Here is a 19,852-nt window from a genome sequence, read left to right as displayed (position 1 = left end):
AGGGGCTAAGGTGCGTCTGGGTGCCCATGAAGAGGAAGGCAAAGCAGCCTCGTGGCTGTGAGGGTCGGCGTGATTTGCTGTTGAAGCCTGACCAGGGCTGTCTGTGGCTGCTTTTCCCATTCCTGTTCACCAGGGTGGCCTGTGGGATGCGTGAGTCATCTCCCAGGAGAAGCTGCTTGCCGCAGACATGCTCCGGTCTGCCACCATCTCAGACGCAGGACGATGCTCCTGACCGTGGCTGCATACAAATGGGTGGCAAGTTCTCTGCAGCCACTGCCGTTGTCCATGAGCAGCCTTGGCCTGTGGCCCAGCGCCCTTCAGACCTGCTATCCCTGAGCTCAAATCAATGTTGCCTCTCTCCTTCTTTTGGCAGAACTATTTCCGGGACACCTGGAACATCTTTGACTTCATCACCGTCATTGGCAGCATTACGGAGATCATCCTGACGGACACCAAGGTGAAGCAGGGGCTGGGAGCATCAGGGTGTACCGCTGTAGGGTCGGGGGCTCCCACCTCTCTCTGACCCTCTCATCTCCTCCCAGCTGGTGAACACCAGCAGCTTCAACATGAGCTTCCTGAAGCTCTTCCGGGCTGCTCGACTCATCAAATTGCTGCGCCAGGGTTACACCATCCGTATCCTGCTCTGGACCTTCGTGCAGTCCTTCAAGGTAAGTCCCACGTGCCCTGCTCTGCTCCCAGGCCGCAGTGCTGGGGTGCTGCTCCCAAACGCAGGCTGTTCCCGAGGGTTTGCTGACTTGTTGGCTTGTAGGAGAGATGGATCGGCACAGCTCACCCGCTCGTCGTGCTTTCCATACTCCCCTGGAGCTGGACTTGTGCTAAATGAAATGACTCATCTGCTTCTCTTGCAGGCCCTCCCCTACGTCTGCCTCTTGATCGCCATGCTCTTCTTCATCTATGCGATCATTGGGATGCAGGTGAGCACAGGCATCTCGGTGTGCAATCTCTCCGGTGCAGACAGGCTGGACCAGCATGTCCCCAGCATTATGCACAGCAGCCAGCCTTGTGCCTGCCTGTCACTGCTTCACTCGGTCACGGTGTCGGGGAAGGTCCCGAGGGTGGAACAGCTTGTTTGGGAGCTGCAGTGCCACATGGCCTGGGGGCAGCTGCCACGGGCTTGTTCAGGCAAGCTCCGCAGCTGCCTTCCCAACTTGAACTCTTGGAGATGTGGCCCTGGGGACTCAGCTGGGCATCCTGTGCTGCGACTGCTTTCAAATCGCCACCCCTTCATTTAGAAATTGCATCCTATCTTCGACTCCTTAGCAGCCCCCAGAGGTTGAATTCATGCCTGAGGGACCTGGTGAGGAGCCTTTTACTTTTCCCATCCAGTTGGCTGGATCATGGTGGTGATCCCTGCTGCCTGCCACCCACCTTGTCCCTCTGCGGAGGGTTTATGTCGGAGCCATGCCACTGATGGTCTGCTTGGGCTCTCATGCTTAGGGTCCTGTGGTGACCTACCAGATGGTGGGAGGTCTGCAGAGCATGGGAAGATGTCAGCTTTCCAGGCTCCAGCTGGTAAATTAGAAACATGTGAGCTAAAACCCTCAACTCCACACGTGCCGCAGGGCTGGCTCGGTTCTGCGATGACTAAATCCCACGCTGAAGATCTGACAAAGCATCTTTGACGACGAACGCTCAGGATCTGGAGCTGCCTGATGAGCAAGCTGCTGCAGTTCCCAGTGCCGTTGCCTGATGTGCACCCCCAGGACAGGCAGATTTTGGGGAGGCAGCAGGCAGCACAGTGGCCCCCTGCTTGGGGCAGTTGCTGGTGTTTAGTCTTTTACACCCCCTCTCTCCCACCCCGAGTCCCGTGGCTGGTTTTGGCCACTCTGTCCTACACATCCCAGCACCGGCTCCAGGTGTTCTCCGTGCTAAACAACCGCCATCTGACTCAGCCTCCCTCCCTGCCGTGTGGTAGTATTTGATTTATTTTATTTTTTTTTTAACACCATTGTGAACAAATCCCCAAGCAGTAAAGTCTGTGGGCGTTATTTGAGCAAAATAGCTGGAGGCAGAAAATATTCTACAATTACACATTCCAAAAAACCTGTACAGGGAAAAAATACTCTGCAGTTAGTGTATTTTTAGGTTCATGGAAAGTGGAATAAATATTTAACAGTAATAACAGCACATTTTTCCTATTTGAGGCACTTTACGAACATTCGTTATGTCTTGCCATGGCCTTGGCTGTGGGTCATTATTAGGATATTGTCCACATTTGGGGCCCTGGGGCAGTAGTCCCAGGTGTCTGGCTGTCTGTGGTGGGTGAGTGGTCGGTCTGTCCCTCCCTCACCGAGCCCTTCCCCACCTGTTTGCAGTGCTGTGCCTGGCCCCAGCATTACCGACTGTTTCCCCACCAAGGGAAAAGCTCCTGGGAGTTTCCAGGACTGTGACCCAGCACCCACCCAGGGTGGTGTGACTCATCCCTGTGCCTCCAGTGCACTCGGGACCACCGGGTGCCATGCCATCCCCAGGTGCTGTCCATAGCACAGCAGAGGGATGAATGTGGAGCGGTTGGACTCGGTTGATCCCAGGTCCTCTGTGCTTCTGTTTCCATGGCAGCTCGACCTCTCGCAGCCTTTGCCGCCCACCGCAAACCCCTGTTGAGGAGAAGAGAGTCTCCTTCCCCAATGGCTGCTTGGTGCCAGCTCCTTGGGTGTGCTGGCTGTGCACCAACATGCATTTGCTGGGGGGCTTTTCTGTGAGGGATTGTGCAGGGAGGGTGGATGCCAACTGCTTTGTGGGCCGGCTGCACCCAGGGTGATAGACCTTGGGCAGGATGGGTCCCTGCAGCACAGGGATGCGTGCCCGAGTGAAGGTGAACGTGCAGCTTCTTCACTGGCCAACAAGCTGTTGCCTGAAGAACTGAGCCCTTTTTCTTTCTCCCGTAGGTTTTTGGCAATATCAGACTAGATGAGGAAAGCCACATTAACCGGCACAACAACTTCCGCAGCTTTTTGGGCTCCCTCATGCTCCTCTTCAGGTAAGCAACCATAGAAAACTCCTTTGGCGGTATTTTTAGGTGCAGGTGTACCAGGAGCCAGGCTGGGCAGGTTCTCGCCGTGCACCGTTTGGTGGAGGTCATTTTGGTGCTAAAGACCAGCTGGACAAGCACATGACTGCAGGAGCTCAGGAACCTCCTCCCCCCCCCCCCCACCCCCCCACCCCGCTGTGTCCCCAAAAGGATGTCTGTCTCCCAGTATTTTGGACCAACTGGTGGCTGCAGGGAGTTGGCCCTGTGTGCCAGGAGCTACACCCCAGCATGGCTGCACTCACGTGGGTCTCGCTTCTCTGCACGCTGGAGATGTGTTTAATTTGGGCAGGGGGTTGCACAGCTTCTTGTGAGGTTTTCCCTGGGGGTGTCCTGCCCCAGCTCCACCCTGTGCCACCACCAGCTGCTGAGCAAGGCTGTGTTGGGCGCAGGAGTGCCACAGGAGAGGCATGGCAGGAGATCATGCTGTCCTGCCTGGAGGGCAAAGGCTGTGAGCCCGACACGACGGCGACGTCCGGGCAGAACGAGAATGAGCGCTGTGGCACTGACCTGGCCTACGTTTACTTCGTCTCCTTCATCTTCTTCTGCTCTTTCCTGGTGAGTTTCTTCTCCCTGAGAGCCCTGGGGGTCCCTTTCATCAGGCCCCCAACCTGCACTCCAGCCATAGGGTCATCTTCCATCTTCTTCCATCATCTTCCATCATCTCCCCACAGTCACTCTTCCTTCCCTCTCCCTTCCCTTCTCGGCTGCCGCTCCCCCCGACCTTCCTTTCTGCCTTTTTCCCTTTCACTTAGATGCTCAACCTGTTTGTGGCAGTCATCATGGACAATTTTGAATACCTGACTCGGGATTCCTCCATCCTGGGACCTCACCATCTAGATGAGTTTGTTCGGATCTGGGCAGAGTATGACAGAGCAGCGTGGTATGTAGCCAGCTCCTTCTCTTCTGAGCAACCTCTCAGAGCTGGTTTTAAATGGCCATCTCTGTGTTCTGCTGTGGGAAACCAGCTGCGATGCCTGGGATGGTCAGGGACGGGCTGCTCTTGCTCACAGTTACTACAAGGGGAGCAGCCCAGTTCCTGCAGTGCCTGGTGGCACAGGTGTCTTGGGTGATGTTCAAGTTTGCCGTGGTATTTATCCTGAGCGCTGAAGGTTCCTGCTCTTCCTCTCCTCCCCGGCCAGTGGGCAGGTCCTTCTCAGCCTCCTTCCCTGTCCCTGTGTGTCAGCGGGGTGCCTCTGCCCTGAGACCGGCTCCACCGCCTGGTCCCCAGCACCCACAGCTCCCTGTCAGAGCAGGGATGAGTGTGGCTTGTTCCCAGCCATGGGGAGATGGTGGGGATCTGCTGGCCTCCTGCCAAGTCACCTACTGAGGACCTCATTTGGAGTGCATTTGGGTATGGGGAATTGTGTTCCTATGTTGGCCAGCCTGCTCACCCCTGTGGAGATGGGAGGACTTTGTTCCCTGCACTCACACCTTTGCTGATGAGGACCCCAGTGACCAGGGCTCCCGTTCCTGGCAGTGGGACGGGTTCACAGCGGCTGTACGTCCCCTGGGTGGTTGAGCTTTGGCTCTGTTCCCACTGCTGCTGCAGAGGACTTGTTCTCTGCCGCTCCTCCCAGGATGGTCTGGAGCATCCCTAGGGCAGTGTGGAGCCTTTGGCAGCTCTGGGAGCCTGTTTGCCCTCTACTCAGCCCCAGTACTACAAGGGTGCCTTGTGTGGCCCCTTCCTCTCTCCTGCAGCCCAGGGACAGCCTCTTTGGAACCATGACCCACTACTGCTATGCTGGGGACCATGGGGTCTTAGCTTGAGAGCCCTTGGCAGCCACACACGCTCCCTTTGGAGACTCTTCACCTCTATTGCTAACGTCCTGTCCCTCGAGAGACCAGCTCCAGCCAAGATGGTTTTTTATGCCCAATATCATCAGCTCCTGGCACGTTTTCCTTCACCATTTCTGTCCAACCTTGTGCAGCTCAGTGCTGGCCAGGTTCCTCCCTGCATGGCCTCCTCCAGCACTTACTGCTGTGCTGGGGTTTGCCTGTTAGTGTGTGAATATGCCTTGTGCACGGGGGAGAGGTCAGCATGGGTGAGTAGATGTCCTGATGGACAGCTAGAGAAGGAAGAGGTGAGAGCAATGAAACACCCAGCTGCTCAGTGTGGAGTGTCTCATTCATGGACGCTGGGAAGGATTTCTTCACACCAGGCATTTCACACGCGCTCACTCCCCGTGTTGGTGGCCTGGGTCTCAAGGACAGTCACTGTAAAAGCATGTCTGAGCTGTCCTATCAATGCCCTGCACCCCTCTCATTTCTGAGCAAGTCATGCTCTTTCGTGATATGTAGCCAGTGGTTAGGGGACATGCACAGGAGCCAATGATGCTGGGCCCATGGGGGCAGCCCTGGCCCCTGTTGCTGGGTGAGGAACGGGTGAGTACATCCAAATGGGTCCCACCACCTGAGTGGGGCAGCACTTCTGCATCCTGACACCATCATGTGAAGGTCTCATGGGGAGACTGCCCAACATCAAGGGGGCTCAGGGATGTGTTTTGCCCAGATGGTTGGGTTAGCTCTGGCCAGCATTGGAAAGGGAATGGGAGAAGAGCAAGGAGAAACCAGAGGCAAAGGTGCTGGGTAGGATGGTAACGCTGTTCTTTGCCTCCTTGTTGGTTTCCCTCCAAGCTTGTCTAAGGATGCCCAGGAGGCTGCAGCACGCTGCACCTCAGCACTTCCACCCCATGCGGTCCCGTTTCCCACAGGACTTGGTGTGGAGTGGGGAGCTCAGCACCCGACAGCCCCTGCACCCTCTCCTGCCAGCTCTCCGCTTCAACTGCTTCGTTATTTCAGCTGGTGCAGGAGTGATACGGGCCGTATCCTGTGATGACTGCACCTGGGTCTGGGGAGATGTGCTTCTGTGGGCAAGAAGGGGCGTGTGTATGGGAGGGTTTGCTTCTAATAATGTGTACCCTTGGCAGAGTGTGGTCTGGTGGTCGGAGCACAGGACTGGACCGCGAGAGACTTAGGTGCTAGTGCCACAGCCACCGGTCACCAGCTGGTCACATTATCTCTCCCTGTCTCAGGTTCCCCAGATATTGGAGATACAAGTGACTCAGCTGCCAACCTCCCTGGGACCTTGTGAGGACCAGAGGATTGGCTATGCAAGGGCAGGCTCTCTGGTGGTGTGATGGGACACAACTCCATCGAAAGGGCTCGTGGTGGCTAGAACCCAACCATGATTGGACTCACCCCATCTAAAATCCCAGCTCTCTCCCACCGGGTGTAGGTGGCCAGGGGCATGGTGAGAAAGGGTGATGGGGGTGGTGTTCACCACCAAAACTGTCCTTCTCCAGGGTCAAAATGGGTCAGCGTGAGGAGGTATGAGCTGACTCGTGGTGGAGAAGGCAGTAGCTGATGCTCACGGCTTTCTGCTCTCTGGGTCTGATAGAGCCAGAAGGAGAAGGCCCATGCACCCCTGGGGGTCTTGCCCCACAGATGGCCCCAGCATTCCCCGGTTAAGCCCTCCATCCTCCCCTCCACCCTCTTAGTGTCCTATTAACCCACCTGTGCTTCCTTTGCAGCGGCAGGATCTCGTATAAGGATATGTACAAATTAGTACGGGTGATCTCGCCTCCTCTGGGCCTAGGAGAGAACTGCCCCTACAGGGTGGCGTGCAAGGTTTGCCTCCCAGTCCTCTGCCACAACCTGGCCACGGGACGCACCATCCACCCCTCCTTCCCCCCCGCTCCACCGCCACCGCGCCTCCCGAGGGAACCCTGACGTTGCTTTCCTTCGAGTTTAAAGAGGTCCGCGACCTCCCAGAGCCAGCAGCTGTCCCCTGCGAGGGGAGGCATGAGTGGGGCCAGGGGGGCTCAGAGCCTCCCAGGGTGGGTTTCAACAAATTGCGTCCCCCAGCCAGCCCCCTGCCCCAGCTCCGTCGGCACAGAGAGCCCCCGAAGGGTGCTGGGCCAGGTGCCATCATCCCGGCTTGGCTTCCCTTCCCAAAGTGCCATCAAGTGGGGAGCAGGAGTTTTTTGGAGGCTTAGTCGTGGTTTGCTCCTGGGGAGAGAAGAGAGGAGCAAAAGCAGGAGGATGTCGAAGACTTTGCTATTGTTTTGGAGAGTGAGGACTGGGGGGAGGACGGGGAGGCCAGGGTGACCCCTCTCCCTGGGGGATGTTGTGCTGTACCCAAGAGACTCTGCCTTAAGTGTGGTGCTTGGAGGACACATGACCATGTATCTAGGGAGCAGGACTCCTGCTAGTCTTGCCCTTAGCTTGCCGGACCTGCTTGGGAGGTGGTGGCACCTGGGCACGTCTCCGGAGCTCAGCAGCTTCTCTCCTTCTGCTTGAACCAAGCTCCCAGCTGCTGGCCATGTGTCCATGGCAGCAGCTTGGCCTCCTTGTGTCTCTCTGACTCGCACTTTAAATTTCATTTTGCAGTGACAGTTGGGCAAAATCCTGCGCCTGTCACCTTCTCCAAAGTGCCACAATGCCTATGTCTGTGTCCATGGCATGAAAGGATGGACCACAGAGCTTGCTCTTCCCTCTGAGTTCCTCACAGCATCTGAGGAGATGTACGAGGGGAGCTCAGATGCCCCTGGCCCTTGATCTTGACTCTGCAGAGGAGGAGGGTTCCTTGCTGTGGCATGGTGTAGCCACCACATCCTCTTGCCACATCAGAAATGCTTCTTCCAGCCAGCATCCCTGGAACAGGTCTGTCACCCTCCACAGCTGATCGTGGGGATAATGCACACATTTGAAATCTTGAAGTAGACCGCCAGAAGTAAAGCAGAGCAAGCAAGACAAGGCCTGGATGCTCAGTGTCTCATTTACGAAGAGATACTTGGGGATAGGAGATTTCTTGCAAGAATCTCAGCTGGCTCATCTCTTCAAGGAGGAGCTCCTTGCAGTCTTTCCACTCTTCTCTGTTGCATCCCTGGAAAAGGATGGTGGCTTTGCTGAGGACGCTTCCCCAGGTCCCTGCAGACAGAAGACACCTTCAGAAGGAATTGCTAGTCTTTCTCCACTGACAACAGGGCTTTGCTGGCAAACACTGCTCTCCTAAGCTGGATCACCTGGTGCTCAGAAGGGTACCTGTAAGTGCTTCCTGGGAAGAGGCAGCTCTGCAGCAGTCTGGCCTTTCTGCTGACTGTGGGATGGACAGAGCAGTGAAGGTGGATAAACTCGGGGAAGGTAAAGGCAAAGAGAGGGAGACCAGCTTGGGCTGTCATGTGAGGGAGACCGTGCCCATCTCATCCTTGCTTTACCTCTGTCTCCTCCTCCCTGTGCATGAGATATTTCAAGGACATGAGTGATTTTTAGGGCTTCCTACTGCCTTGGAACAATTTTCAAAAGACAACCAATGAAGAAACAAAACCCACACGGTCATTGCATCTTGCCACCATGGTCCATATCCCAAAATGCCAGCCCAACTTGCTCACCTTTCAGTTTGGTGAGCCTGCCTTGCACATCACAATGCACAGGTTCACCTTGCTGGAGCCCACACCCCTATCCTTCCAGGCAATGTGACAACGATGACTTGTAGAAACAACCACCAGTGTGTTCATGGAGCAGTGGACAGCTTGCTCTGGAAGAGGTGGTTCTTGGGCAAGTTCAGGATGCAGCACAGTGGTGCAGCATGGTACAGAAACACACCTGCTAAGCCATCCGCAGGTGGGCTAACGAAGGGACATTGATGCAGAAAGGCTTCCTGTGAAAGTTCAGCAAGATCCATCCTTGTGCTGGGGAGAACAGGTCTTGTAACCACACCTTTCTGGGTCTTTATCCTGGCAGCCTGCTCCACTAATTGAGGCTCTCTCTGCCTTTCTTCACTCCCTCTGCTTCTAGCAGTCATGCAAAAGTGAGCCAAGGCATCACTTTTGCCCCCTTAAAGTAGCCCTTGAGATGGTCACGGGTCAGGTGAATGCTCCATAGACACTGGAGTCCCTGTGGACATCACCTATTCCTGAATCTACTCTCACATCACTTGCTGTCCTGGTGCTCTGTTCCAAACAGCCTTGTTTTTTCTAACCACAGGAGGACAGATGTCCCCCAGGTGAACCCATCACTCACAGGGTTCTCTCAGAGTACCAGGACTGAGCCATTAAGTGCCCGGTGGTTTTACAAGCCACCCTATGCCATAGCTGCAGGTCGCATCTCTGTCCAGGCACAGGACAGCTCTCCCATCAAGGATGTACCCATGCTTGGACCAGCTCTTGGGAGCCATCCTGTTCAGATGGATGTCTTTCCACATGCCTGCCCGTGCTTCACTCTCTGGAGATGTGGTTTGCTGTGCTGTTCAAAATGCTTTAGGATATCTGCTCTGAGAAGCAGCAAAGTGTGCAGCCTGTCTGTGAGAACAGCAGAGTTCTTGTGAGGTCCTTCTTTTGCAGATTCTTCCTTTTGCGGAAATCCATTCCTCCTTTGTTGTGTGGAGAACCTCAGTACAAAAGACAGTGTCCACCCCTGAGAGGAAGGGTGGGTGGAAGATCACTGTCTCACTTCCTTTTTGCACTAAGTTCCTGCATGAAAATTCTTCTCCCCTTCAGATGCCTTGAGTGGGTGCACATTCAGCTCTGCAAGGCACTGCTTACGGACTCCTGGACCTGGATATTTCCTCTTGATCATCGCATTTAATATTCTCCAGTGTTGTTATCAATCCTCTTACCAACCTGTTTAGGTGTGTCAGAGGAGATGGCTTGCCCAGCCTGGTCTGTGCCTGCACCCCAAACAGCTCCTCTTGCAGGTTGTCACCATTAGTTCATACCCAAAATGTCATGTCTTGTCTTGGCAGATGCCTCTTTGGCCAGGGGTTGCTTCCAAACCAGCGGTAACCCATGAGAAGAGGAGATACCTTCTCCCCTTTCCGCACTGCTCTGAGCACCTGGGTAGGGAAGAGGCCAAGATCCCACAGGGAGTGCTTAATTTTTTGGCAATGTCCTCTCTCCCAGGCCACCCCAGCCGAGATGAGTTCCTCTCCAGGAGCATCCTCCCAGCCCAGCTGTAAAGGTCAATGCCTTTGCTGTTGTGAGTTTGCCCTTGCCTGTTAACCATCCCACGTGTTGCAGTGCAGGACAGAAGCCTGGCACGAGGGGAAGAAGAGTTGGCCAAGCCCAGGATCCCTGGGAGATGTACTTGAGCAGCCTCCTGGATGTGCAGAGCGAGGGAGACAGCCCAAATATCTCAGCCTGGCAGAGGGCTGGAGGCATCATCGGGTGGCCTGGTAGCGTTCCTCACTGCAGCAGTCCTAGGCAGGTTCTTACAGAGCAGAGGAGCGCGAGGTGGGGTCCCTCCGAGCTGCCTCCCTTGGGAAACCCAAACAAACCCTGATGTTGGAAGGCCCAAACAGCTGCCTCTGCTGAGACTCTTTAAACTCCAACCTGGTGGAACTTGCAGCCGCATGTGGGAGAGAGCCAGGGCGGGAGCATGGCATGTACAACTTTTCCTCCCGGTTTTGTTTTTTCAGCCAATTCAGCATGCCTTTTGCACTGGTGCATGGTGGGAAAGTGGTCCATCCACAGAGCCAGACGGAAGCAACTGGGCATCTTCCTTTGACAAGTGACCCTGGCCCACTGCCTTCTATGCAAGATGCTGCCTCCCAATTGCATAGACCTGACGAGCTGGGGATACACAGCCTTCCGGCTATGGGTTAGGTGGCGATGCAAAGCAACACCCCGGCCCCCCGCCCCGGGAGGGAAGATGCTACGGAGGCCACAGAGCACTGTGGTGCAAACCACCGTTATCTCAAATAACCCATGGCTCGAGTGCCGTGTATCTGATTTATACCACTCGCACACAGCCCTGGAACCTGTGGGACAAGGTGGGGGCTGCTGGAGGGCTTTAGGAAAGGGGTTGAGAGCAGAGGAGGACTCCCAGACTGCTAGCGAGACAGGCGCTTGAGGCCAGCAGCAGAGAGGCGAGGGGTGAGTTGCCTTCTGCCAGCATTCCTGGGTCTGTGTGAGCAGTGCTATAAATCCACATCAGGACAGTCTCTCATGTATGATTTGCCTTGATTAACGGGTTTCCTGTTCTTTTCCTGTTTGTCCGTTTGTTTTTTCTCTCCTGTTTTCCTGTACTATTTTTGTTTGTACGTTTTTTTCTGCTCTCTGGGAATGCCTCCTCTCTCTCTGCATCTCCCTCCCTCCCCTTCCCCCTTCATGAGCAGTGGCCGAATCCATTACACTGAGATGTATGAAATGCTGACTCTTATGTCACCACCGCTAGGCCTCGGCAAGAGATGTCCTTCCAAAGTGGCCTATAAGGTAGATCAACCCTTCCTTCTACGGGGGCTAGAGTTGAGCAGGAGCCGGGGCTCGAGGGAGCTGCGGGAGGTGGGCTGCGGGGAGCCGGGGAGGCGTTGGGGTTATCCAACATGTGTTTAGCTCACTCCTGGGGAGCCTGGTGTGCTCAGAGGAGCCCTGGCCACGCTGGCTGGTCTCCACTGCCCACGTATGTGATGCTGCTGTGGTCTCTCACAAGCCCTGGGAGCTCTGGGGTGGAGGACCCCAGTGGCAGAGGAGGGGCAGGATCAGCAATAGTGTGGAAGTGGGAGGGTTGGAGAAGATAAGGTGAGGAGCAACCCTGTAGCACAGGTAGGGGAGCGAGGTGTCCTTAGGAGCTTGATGACCATGGGCTTGGAACCACCCTTGTCCTTGCCAGCGCAGAAACAGGGCTAAAGAGATGGGAAGCAGGTGGGCAGCAAGGACCTAGCCTGTAGGAGCAGCTCTGCAGTGCGTGAGCAGCCAGGCACGTTGGCACGAGCTATCCCAAAGGATGGCTTGTGCAAGGCAAAGCCAGGTGCCTTCAAAAGGTGTCTCTTGAGTTTTACCCCCTTGTTCCACCTGGGGTGGTGGCTGCAGCTGGCGCATGGCACAGGCACAGCGTGCTCCCAGCTGCATAGGCATGGAGCAGGAGCATAGGAGGCCCTAAAGGACGTGGGATGGAAGTTGCTAGGACAAGACCTGAAGCTATAGAACAATTGTGTTGCCCAGGTCTGGAGCAAATTAAAGCTTTTCTTGGCCACGGGCTGCTGCCCAGCAGCCCTTTCAGCAGCATTCAGGGCTAGCAAAGGGGGGACTTCAGCACACTCGCAAATGTGCTGCCACCCTCTCCAGCTCTCGTGTGTTCGCTCACGCACGTGTACATCCACCATCACATTTTTCCAGGAATAAAACTGAGGCTTGAAGGCAGGGAAAGGACATGAGAAGCCAGGTGAAAAGGAATGGGCAGGGAAGGGATGGTCCAAGGTATTCACAAAGCAAAATATACTCTCTGGAAAGTGGATCTGGTCACTTCGGTTTGCACCCCGCCTGCCCAGGGTGGGGAAGGAGCATGGCGTGTCTAACCTGCCTTGATTGCCCTTCTCTTTCCTTCTGCACTTTCTTTACCCCTCCTTTCCTTCCCCACCCTTGGATAATTTGGTCCCTGTGCATGTGCTGGCAAACTTCATCTCTGAAAGACGCAAAAAGGGAGCGCCAGGATGTAGCATGCTAGAGGAATCCAGCTGATCTGAAGTCCCTGAAGGTTAGGGACCCTCCTCTCCCCTGCCCCAGGTGGGAAGGGTTGAGAGCTGGAAAGTCAAACTACCTGGGAATGGAAACCTGAGCCCCTTCTCCCCTCCCTGAGCACTCCCCATGCCCGCATCCCTGATGGATCAGTTGTGTCTTCCCAAAAGTGCCGGGAGGTGCCGTGGCAGCCCCGGTGCCATGGGGAGGGGGGCTCAGGGGCTGTTCCTGGGGTGCAGGAGGAGCCCTGGAAGGCAGTGAGCCGGTGTCCTGGGGTGGAAGGAGCCGGGGGGTGGGGGGGTGGGGTGATCCTTGCCCTTCTTTTTTGGCTGTGCTGTTTTGACACTCTTTGTTGCTTTTTATTTTTTAATTTTTATTTTTTTTTCCCTTTTGTTTAATGTTTAATTTCTTTTCCTCCAGCCTGGTCGATGTGTTTTTCGATATTGTTTTCCGTCCGCTGTTTTCTTCTCTCTCTTGCGCAGAGACTGGTGCTGATGAACATGCCCGTGGCCGAGGACATGACGGTCCATTTTACCTCCACCTTGATGGCGCTGATACGCACAGCCTTGGACATCAAAATTGCCAAAGGTAAGGTCAGTGGGGGAGAGAGGGGACAGAGCCAGGAGGGTTTCAGAGTGACCAGCACTCATCCTTTGGGCAGGCTGAGGACATCACAGCCAAATTGGTGTTGGCTTCCCAGAGCCTGGCACGTGGATGGAAGTGGTTACCTTGAACAGGCAAAATTCTGCCGCTTTCTATAAAAAACCCTGTTTCTTTAGGGAAGAGGTGGCTAGTTTTCCACTAGAAGCTGCTTCTAGAGAGCAGAAACAGCTTGATGTCCACTGTGTAATGGAGGAGAGGGAGAATTCCCCTCCTCATGTACAAAACCAAACCAAGGAGGGGAATGATCACATGTGCTTGGCTTCCTAAGGCTGTGAGGAACAGAGTCTCTCTCTTGGGGAAGACAAAATGTTCAGAGCAGGAAAACCTGCTTTGTTGTTATTGCTGAAAACGCTCTGATTCATCAGATCAAAAACTTTCTGAAGAAACCTGCCATTTTCAATAAAACATCCCCTAGGAACAGCTCAGCTGTTGGAAGAAAACCCAACCAGGGCAAGATACCAGCAAAAGCCCAGTGCTCAAACAGCTCCTTGCATCTTGAAACAAGGCGTTCAAGCCCCTCTAGATAAAGCAGAGATTTGAACCTGGGTCTCCTGCAGCCCAGTCCGAGTTGCCCTGGGCTGGGATGTCTCCAATTGGCACATGGTGACAGATCCCTCTGAGCCTGGGTCTTCCTAAGCTCAGCAAACCCCTTCACTGCTGGCCAGAGTGCTCTGCTCTCCTTGCAGAGAGCATTGCCAAGTATTTAAGAATTTCAACCAAGTGGAGCTGCTCTTTCACCAGCACATGATCTGCTCACCAGAAACGAGAAAGTGGGGCAGCAGCAGGTGTGTGTGGGCTGGAGTAGGATTGGAACCGCAGAGACGGACCCAACGCGAGCTTGAGGATGGCAGCTTTGAGTGGGAGGGCAGGGGATGGGGAGATGGAGGCACATATGGAGGGGATGGTAGGAAAGTTTCCCTGTGAGAGCAGAAGACCAGGCTCACTGATGCAAGATGGCCCTCCCAGCCCGGAGAGCTGGTTGCTGCTCGTGGACCTCACTTCAGGATGGGAAAGGGGTGGTTTTAGTTGTACCCTGGTGCCAGGTCTTGATGTACATGGGCCATTTTTCACCCTGCTGTTCAAGGTGGTGCAGATTGGCAGCAGTTAGACTCCGAACTTCAAAAGGAGATCCTGACCATTTGGCCTCACCTGTCCCAGAAGATGCTTGACCTGTTGGTACCCATGCCAAAAAGTGAGTCTCTCTGCGGGCTGTCATCACTGCCAAGTTGCCATCAAACCTGCAACAACTTCTTCCCAAAGGGAGGTGGGGACCAATCAGACCTGTCCCCAGCTTGGGGAGAAGTGGGAAAAGAGTCGGTGTTCCTGCAGGCTGGCTTCTGCCTTGCTCTGCCTGGGAACCCTCTTGAAAATAGCCCAGTTTGCAGGGATCTACTGCCAGACCCTGGGTCTCCTGCGAATCATCTCTGGAGCATACTGGGGCAGGAGGCTGAGCATTTCTTGTTCTGTTACATCTGATGATGTGATGAGGCTGTGTGTCTTGGTGGCTGATGAGGATGCTTTTGAGCCATCTCCATCCATTTTATCACCACATGGAGTGTCTGGGTGTTCATCTCTCTTTTGGAGTGGCAAGCAGAGTTTGAGGGTGACCAGAGTATCCCTCAGCAGGGCTCTTCTCAAGATCTGTGCTAGTGTCCAGACCTGCTGTTTCTGTTAAGACACAAGTGTCCCCACTTTGTTCCCTCTTATGCTCTCAGCCTCTGACCTGACTGTTGGCAAAATATATGCAGCCATGATGATCATGGATTACTACAAGCAGAGCAAAGCGAAGAAGCAGCGGCAGCAGCTGGAGGAGCAGGTGAGGCTCAGCCAGGGCATGTGGTGGGCAGGATGGGGCTGTTCAGAGCACCCTCGCTGCTTCCCACAATGTCGCAACCGAATGTACAGCCAGCTGCATGGGATGCAGCTGAGGGATGAAGATGGTGGAACAGATTGGGGTTTGGTGACTACAAGCCATGCGTACGTGCAACCTCATTGCCCAGCAGCAAATATGAGCACGCTGTCACCTTCCCAAGCAGCAGGGACCTGGTTGGTGAAGCACTGGATGTTCGTCTGCATTTCCTACAGGCTCAGTTTCTACCTTTCTTCAATACAGAAAAATGCCCCCATGTTCCAGCGCATGGAGCCATCCTCCTTGCCGCAGGAAATCATCTCGAACGCGAAGGCTCTGCCTTACCTCCAGCAAGACACCCTCTCGGGCCTGTGAGTATTGTTCTGAGGAGGAGGGAGGTTGTCCGGTCACTTTTCTGTTCCTGCAGCCCTCGTTTTGTTCTCTGGAGCTGGCACTGGGATGCACAGAGGGTTAAGGAGCTGCTGAGAACAGGGGAAACCCAGTCCGGGCCCCTGGCACAAAGCTTTTGCAGGATTCCAGGTAGCTGGTGGGTGTCAGCATCGCCAACAGCTGCGGAGGTGGCCAAGGGGGATGGCCAGGTGTCTGCGTGGTCCCTCTTCTCACAGGGCAATCCCAGCACGACGTGCAAGCTGTCTTACCTAGGAGGGACTGGGATGGCCCTGAGCCACGAGAGCAGTTGAGCAGTGGGTTCCTGGGTGGTGCAGGGTCGGTGGGGGATCCCAGCACCCTGGCTGGTGGGAACGAGATGGTGGGAGTTGCTGGCACTGCACTTGAGATGTCCCCACTGCTGCCATGGGACCTGGGGCACTGGTGTCCTCTCCTGCCTGGGCACCACTTCAGCTCTCCAAGGAACATGATGTTTGTCCTAGGGGTCTTGACAGGCTGGGGGGCAAGCATGGGGGCTCCCCAGCTCTAAGCCGCTGGAGAGGCAATGCCCAGTGATGGCAGCACCCACCTTGTGGCCTCCCTGAAGCTGGACTGTCTTTGCAGGAGCAGCCGAAGTGGGTTCCCCTCCCTGAGCCCACTCTCACCACAGGAGATCTTCCAGCTGGCGTGCATGGATCCGGCCCACGGGCAGTTCCAGGAGCACCAGTCTTTGGTAAAGTCACACACTGCCTGGCAGGCGCTCGCGTGTGATCTCGGTGGGGATGCTGGTGGGCACGGGGAAGTGTGGGGCTGCTGGCACGGTGGCAAAATGCTGCTCCCTGCCCCTGTGGCAGCGAGTACAGTGGAGGGATGGCAGCTGCTGAGTCACATACAGATCCAAAGCAGGGGACAAATGTCCCTGGATGTCCCTCAGCTGGGGTTCTGGCCCCTTGCCTCTGCCCAGGCGCTGGAGATGCAGCCATCCCTGGACCAGCCCTGGCTGGTGGGGGCAGGCAAGTTCTTTTGGGGCAAGAGCTGTGACCGAGGTCCGATGTCCTGCAGTAAAATATCCTTCTCTTCACAGGCTGCTCTTTTTTCCACTGAGTGCTCATTTCAGTGGGTTACTCCATGCTGAGTGATGGTATCTGATGTTTTTTGGATTCATGTTCATTTTGTTGTCAGTGCTGGTGTCCCCAGTCCCAAACCAAGCTGTCAAACCGTCTCCAACAGGAGCACACCCCTCTGGCCTCACACACATGCCGGCCAGCAGCAGCAGCGTCTGTCTGTGTGTGTGTAAATATATATAGACATATCTGTATATATCTCTCCATGTCTGTGTGTGTGCGTTCGCGCACCACCCCGACGTTTGTTGGATGCAGTGTTGTACCACTGTGCATCTCCAGCCCGGTCCATGTCCCTGGGGTCTGTAATACTCTGTGTGAGCTGTGTATTGCGCGGGCAGGTGTCCCCTGCCTCGGCCACCCTGCCCACGCCACTGTCTTGCCAGCGGGGAGGTGGCAGGTGAGACTGCCCCCTCCCCATAAGGTCACCTTCTAGCAGATCTCCAGGGTCACTCCCTGCCCATCTCCTTGACACCACGTCCTGTACAAGAGAGTCCCCTAAACTGGGATGTGTGCTTTCTTTTAATGGGGATGTGGTCAGAAAGTCTTTAAAGCAGGGTCAGAGAGAAAATCCCATAAGTTTGTCCCCTTCTGGCAAAAGGAGAAGGTGTTAAAGCCCAGGCAGTCAAGGCATCACCAGATCCAGGCAGGGTTTCCACTGCCACTGAAGAGGTGCAGGATGAATTGGCCATCAGGCAAGCCTGAAGCACCACGTCTGGGCTCACCTGCAGCGGATTGTGGATCAGAGAGTATTTTTTCAGTGGTGACATGACGGATGATATGTCTTAGACTCTCTTTTTGGCCCACTTAAATTCTGCCCCCGGGTGAGAGCAAGCAGGGCTGTGCCCTACAGACGGGGCAGAAGCAGCACGCTGCCCTGCCCCAACCCCATCCCAAGAGCTTGGCTGTGTGTTTATTTCTAGGAGCCAGAGGTTAGGGAGTTTCAAAGAGTGCAGCCCTCTAACCGTGGCAGCTACCTTCCCGTGGACACTCAGGACCATGCTGTCTCTGGGAGGGCCTCCTCCATGCCTCGTCTCACTGTGGATCCCCAGGTAAAACCAAGCAAAGCCCCCACGGGTGCCGGGTCCAAGCAAAGCCTACCAGGTAACACTGGGGCTTCTCTCTGCACTGAGCAAGTCCTGTGAGCCACACAGCTTCCCCAGCAGCCCAATACCGGAGCATCTCCCCATCTTTGGGGTGCTGCACAAGTAGAAGAGCTGCTGTTCCTCTACGTGGGGGACACCAGCAGCAGCCATCAGCCAGGGAACCAATCTCCTTGCTCATGTGGAAGGTCCACGGTGGAGCAGGGCCATGCTGGGAGGTTGCAGGGTCCCCCCACAGTGGGACACCCCTCCTTTCCTTCAGCCCTGGGCACTGGCTGAGATTCAAGGAGTCCCAGCCCAACTGTCAGATGATCTCCCAGGTGACAAAACACCTTTTCCTTCCTTTCCTGTTGTCCCAATGCACACGCTTCTCCGTCTGTCCAGGGGAACCAAGCCACATCTCACCTCCTTGTTTGTCTGCCCAGTTCTCTGTTGTTCTGTCTTGTACTCAGCCTCCACCAAGACACAGACACTTTTGTGGGGTTTGGTTTTGCTGTGAAGTCTCTGGGTCTGCTTTCTCACAGAGGTGGTGGTGCAAGCACCAGGTCCTGCTGTTGGTGCTGATGTGATATGTCATGGCACTCTGGGAGGTGTGAAAAGGAAGGGAGGCTTTACTTCATGGGTTTTATTGAGCATTTGGCAGTGGGGGAGATGATCAGAAGGAGGGGATAGGAGCAAGAAAGGGTATGGCGGGAGTAGAGGAGACAGGGAGAATGGCCTGCAGCTGCAGGGGCAAAAATCTGCTAGAATAAAGCAAAGGAAAATCTAGGAGGTAGTGATGTTTTCCACAAAACATGTGAGAACACAAGCTAGAAGGAAAGGAGAAGGTAAAAAGGACAAGCATGGGAGAAAGAAAGAAAAGAAGAGGGAAGATAAAACAACAGGGAGAGAGGGAACGAGTGCAGGGGAAGGGGATGGGATTGTGGGAATAAAGGACAACTGGGGAGGGGTTTGGAAAAGTGGCAGCAGCTGGGAAAATAAACATGGAGTGAGGGGCACTGAAGGATCCCCTCCGTCAGTGGTTTCTTCTTTGATGTCTCTGTTTGCTGCCCTTGACCCTGTTGGCAAGGTGGGGAGGGATGCCAGGGTGGCAACCGTCTGGTACTCTCCATGTCCCCATACCTGGGGTGGGATGCTGCTGCTCTTCCCCCAGCACTCAGCACCTTGGCTTCAATCGCTGTCTCTGGCTTTGCTTGTGGAGCATGGTTCCTGGCTGGCTGGGGAAGGGGAGCCCACGAGCACAAAGTCTAAACCCCACTTTCCTTCCACCCCTCATTTGTGCAGAGATAATATGGGAGTGCTGGGCTCAGGCTGGCTGCCTGCCCCCCCCCCCTCCCCCCCAAAACTCCCCATCCCAGAAGCTGGTGTGCCAGTGATGGCAGGTGAACTGGTAATTGCTCGGCCGCCATCCCCCCAGCCCTGCCTAGTGCTAACCCCCTCCCCGGCTGGCCGGGGTTGCTTGCAGGTGGTGACAGACACCAGCTCGATGCGACGATCGTTTTCCACCATCCGGGACAAGCGCACCAACAGCTCCTGGCTGGATGAGTTCTCCATGGAGCGCAGCAGCGACAACACCTACAAGTCCCGCCGGCGCAGCTACCACTCCTCACTCCAGCTCTCCGCCCGGCGCCTCAACACTGACTCGGGTAAGCAAGGACGGGTGCCATCCCATACCAATGCCAACCCCCCCCAGCTGAACATCTCCTGCTCCTGGGGAGGGGGCAGTGGGGATTGACGGGGATGTCCTGCAGGCCACCGGTCCGACGGGCATCGCTCAGGCGGCAGGGAGCGGGGCCGATCCAAAGAGCGCAAGCACTTGCTGTCCCCCGATATCTCCCGCTGCAACTCTGAAGAGAGGAGTCCCCAGGCACACGACGAGTCGCCAGAGCGGCGGCGCGAGTCCCGGTCACCCAGCGAAGGCAGGTCCCAGACACCCAACAGGCAGGTGGGTGTGACAAAACCCCCTTCCTAAGCACAAACAGAGGTGTAGAAAAGGCTCCTTGCCAAAATCGGGAAGATAAGCCCCAGCTCCAGGAGCTCTGCACTGTCTCTCCTCCCTACAGTGGCATTTCTTTGTCCCCTGTGAACTGAACAGCTTGGGGCTGCTTGAGCACCCTGTAGAGCTTTTGGGAAGAGGGGTGGATCTCCACACTGATCCTCTCACCACTGTGGCATCTGCTCCCTGCCAAGGTTGAGGCGTCCCAGCTACACAAGCCTGGAAATGC

At 55.4% G+C, this 19,852-nt stretch overlaps 1 protein-coding gene across 1 annotated transcript in view; it reads left to right on the top strand.

The window, feature by feature from the left end:
* The window catches only part of CACNA1E (calcium voltage-gated channel subunit alpha1 E), a 137,945-nt gene that overhangs the window by 101,302 nt on the left and 16,791 nt on the right, over positions 1–19,852 (top strand). The window contains exons 33-47 of the mRNA XM_080407366.1: positions 374–457; positions 543–668; positions 870–935; positions 2,910–3,001; positions 3,442–3,607; positions 3,805–3,932; positions 11,166–11,262; positions 12,987–13,092; positions 14,252–14,359; positions 14,883–14,983; positions 15,281–15,387; positions 16,028–16,136; positions 17,448–17,576; positions 19,093–19,273; positions 19,379–19,572. Coding sequence (XP_080263492.1) covers positions 374–457; positions 543–668; positions 870–935; positions 2,910–3,001; positions 3,442–3,607; positions 3,805–3,932; positions 11,166–11,262; positions 12,987–13,092; positions 14,252–14,359; positions 14,883–14,983; positions 15,281–15,387; positions 16,028–16,136; positions 17,448–17,576; positions 19,093–19,273; positions 19,379–19,572 — 1,794 coding nt within the window. The remainder of the gene's footprint in view (positions 1–373; positions 458–542; positions 669–869; positions 936–2,909; positions 3,002–3,441; positions 3,608–3,804; positions 3,933–11,165; positions 11,263–12,986; positions 13,093–14,251; positions 14,360–14,882; positions 14,984–15,280; positions 15,388–16,027; positions 16,137–17,447; positions 17,577–19,092; positions 19,274–19,378; positions 19,573–19,852) is intronic.

This window comes from Falco punctatus (genome assembly GCF_963210335.1).
Source record: "Falco punctatus genome assembly, chromosome: 11".
NCBI classification, from domain to species: domain Eukaryota; kingdom Metazoa; phylum Chordata; class Aves; order Falconiformes; family Falconidae; genus Falco; species Falco punctatus.
The sequence above is the reverse complement of the archived record's forward strand: the minus strand, read 5'-3'. Positions and strand labels throughout refer to the sequence as shown.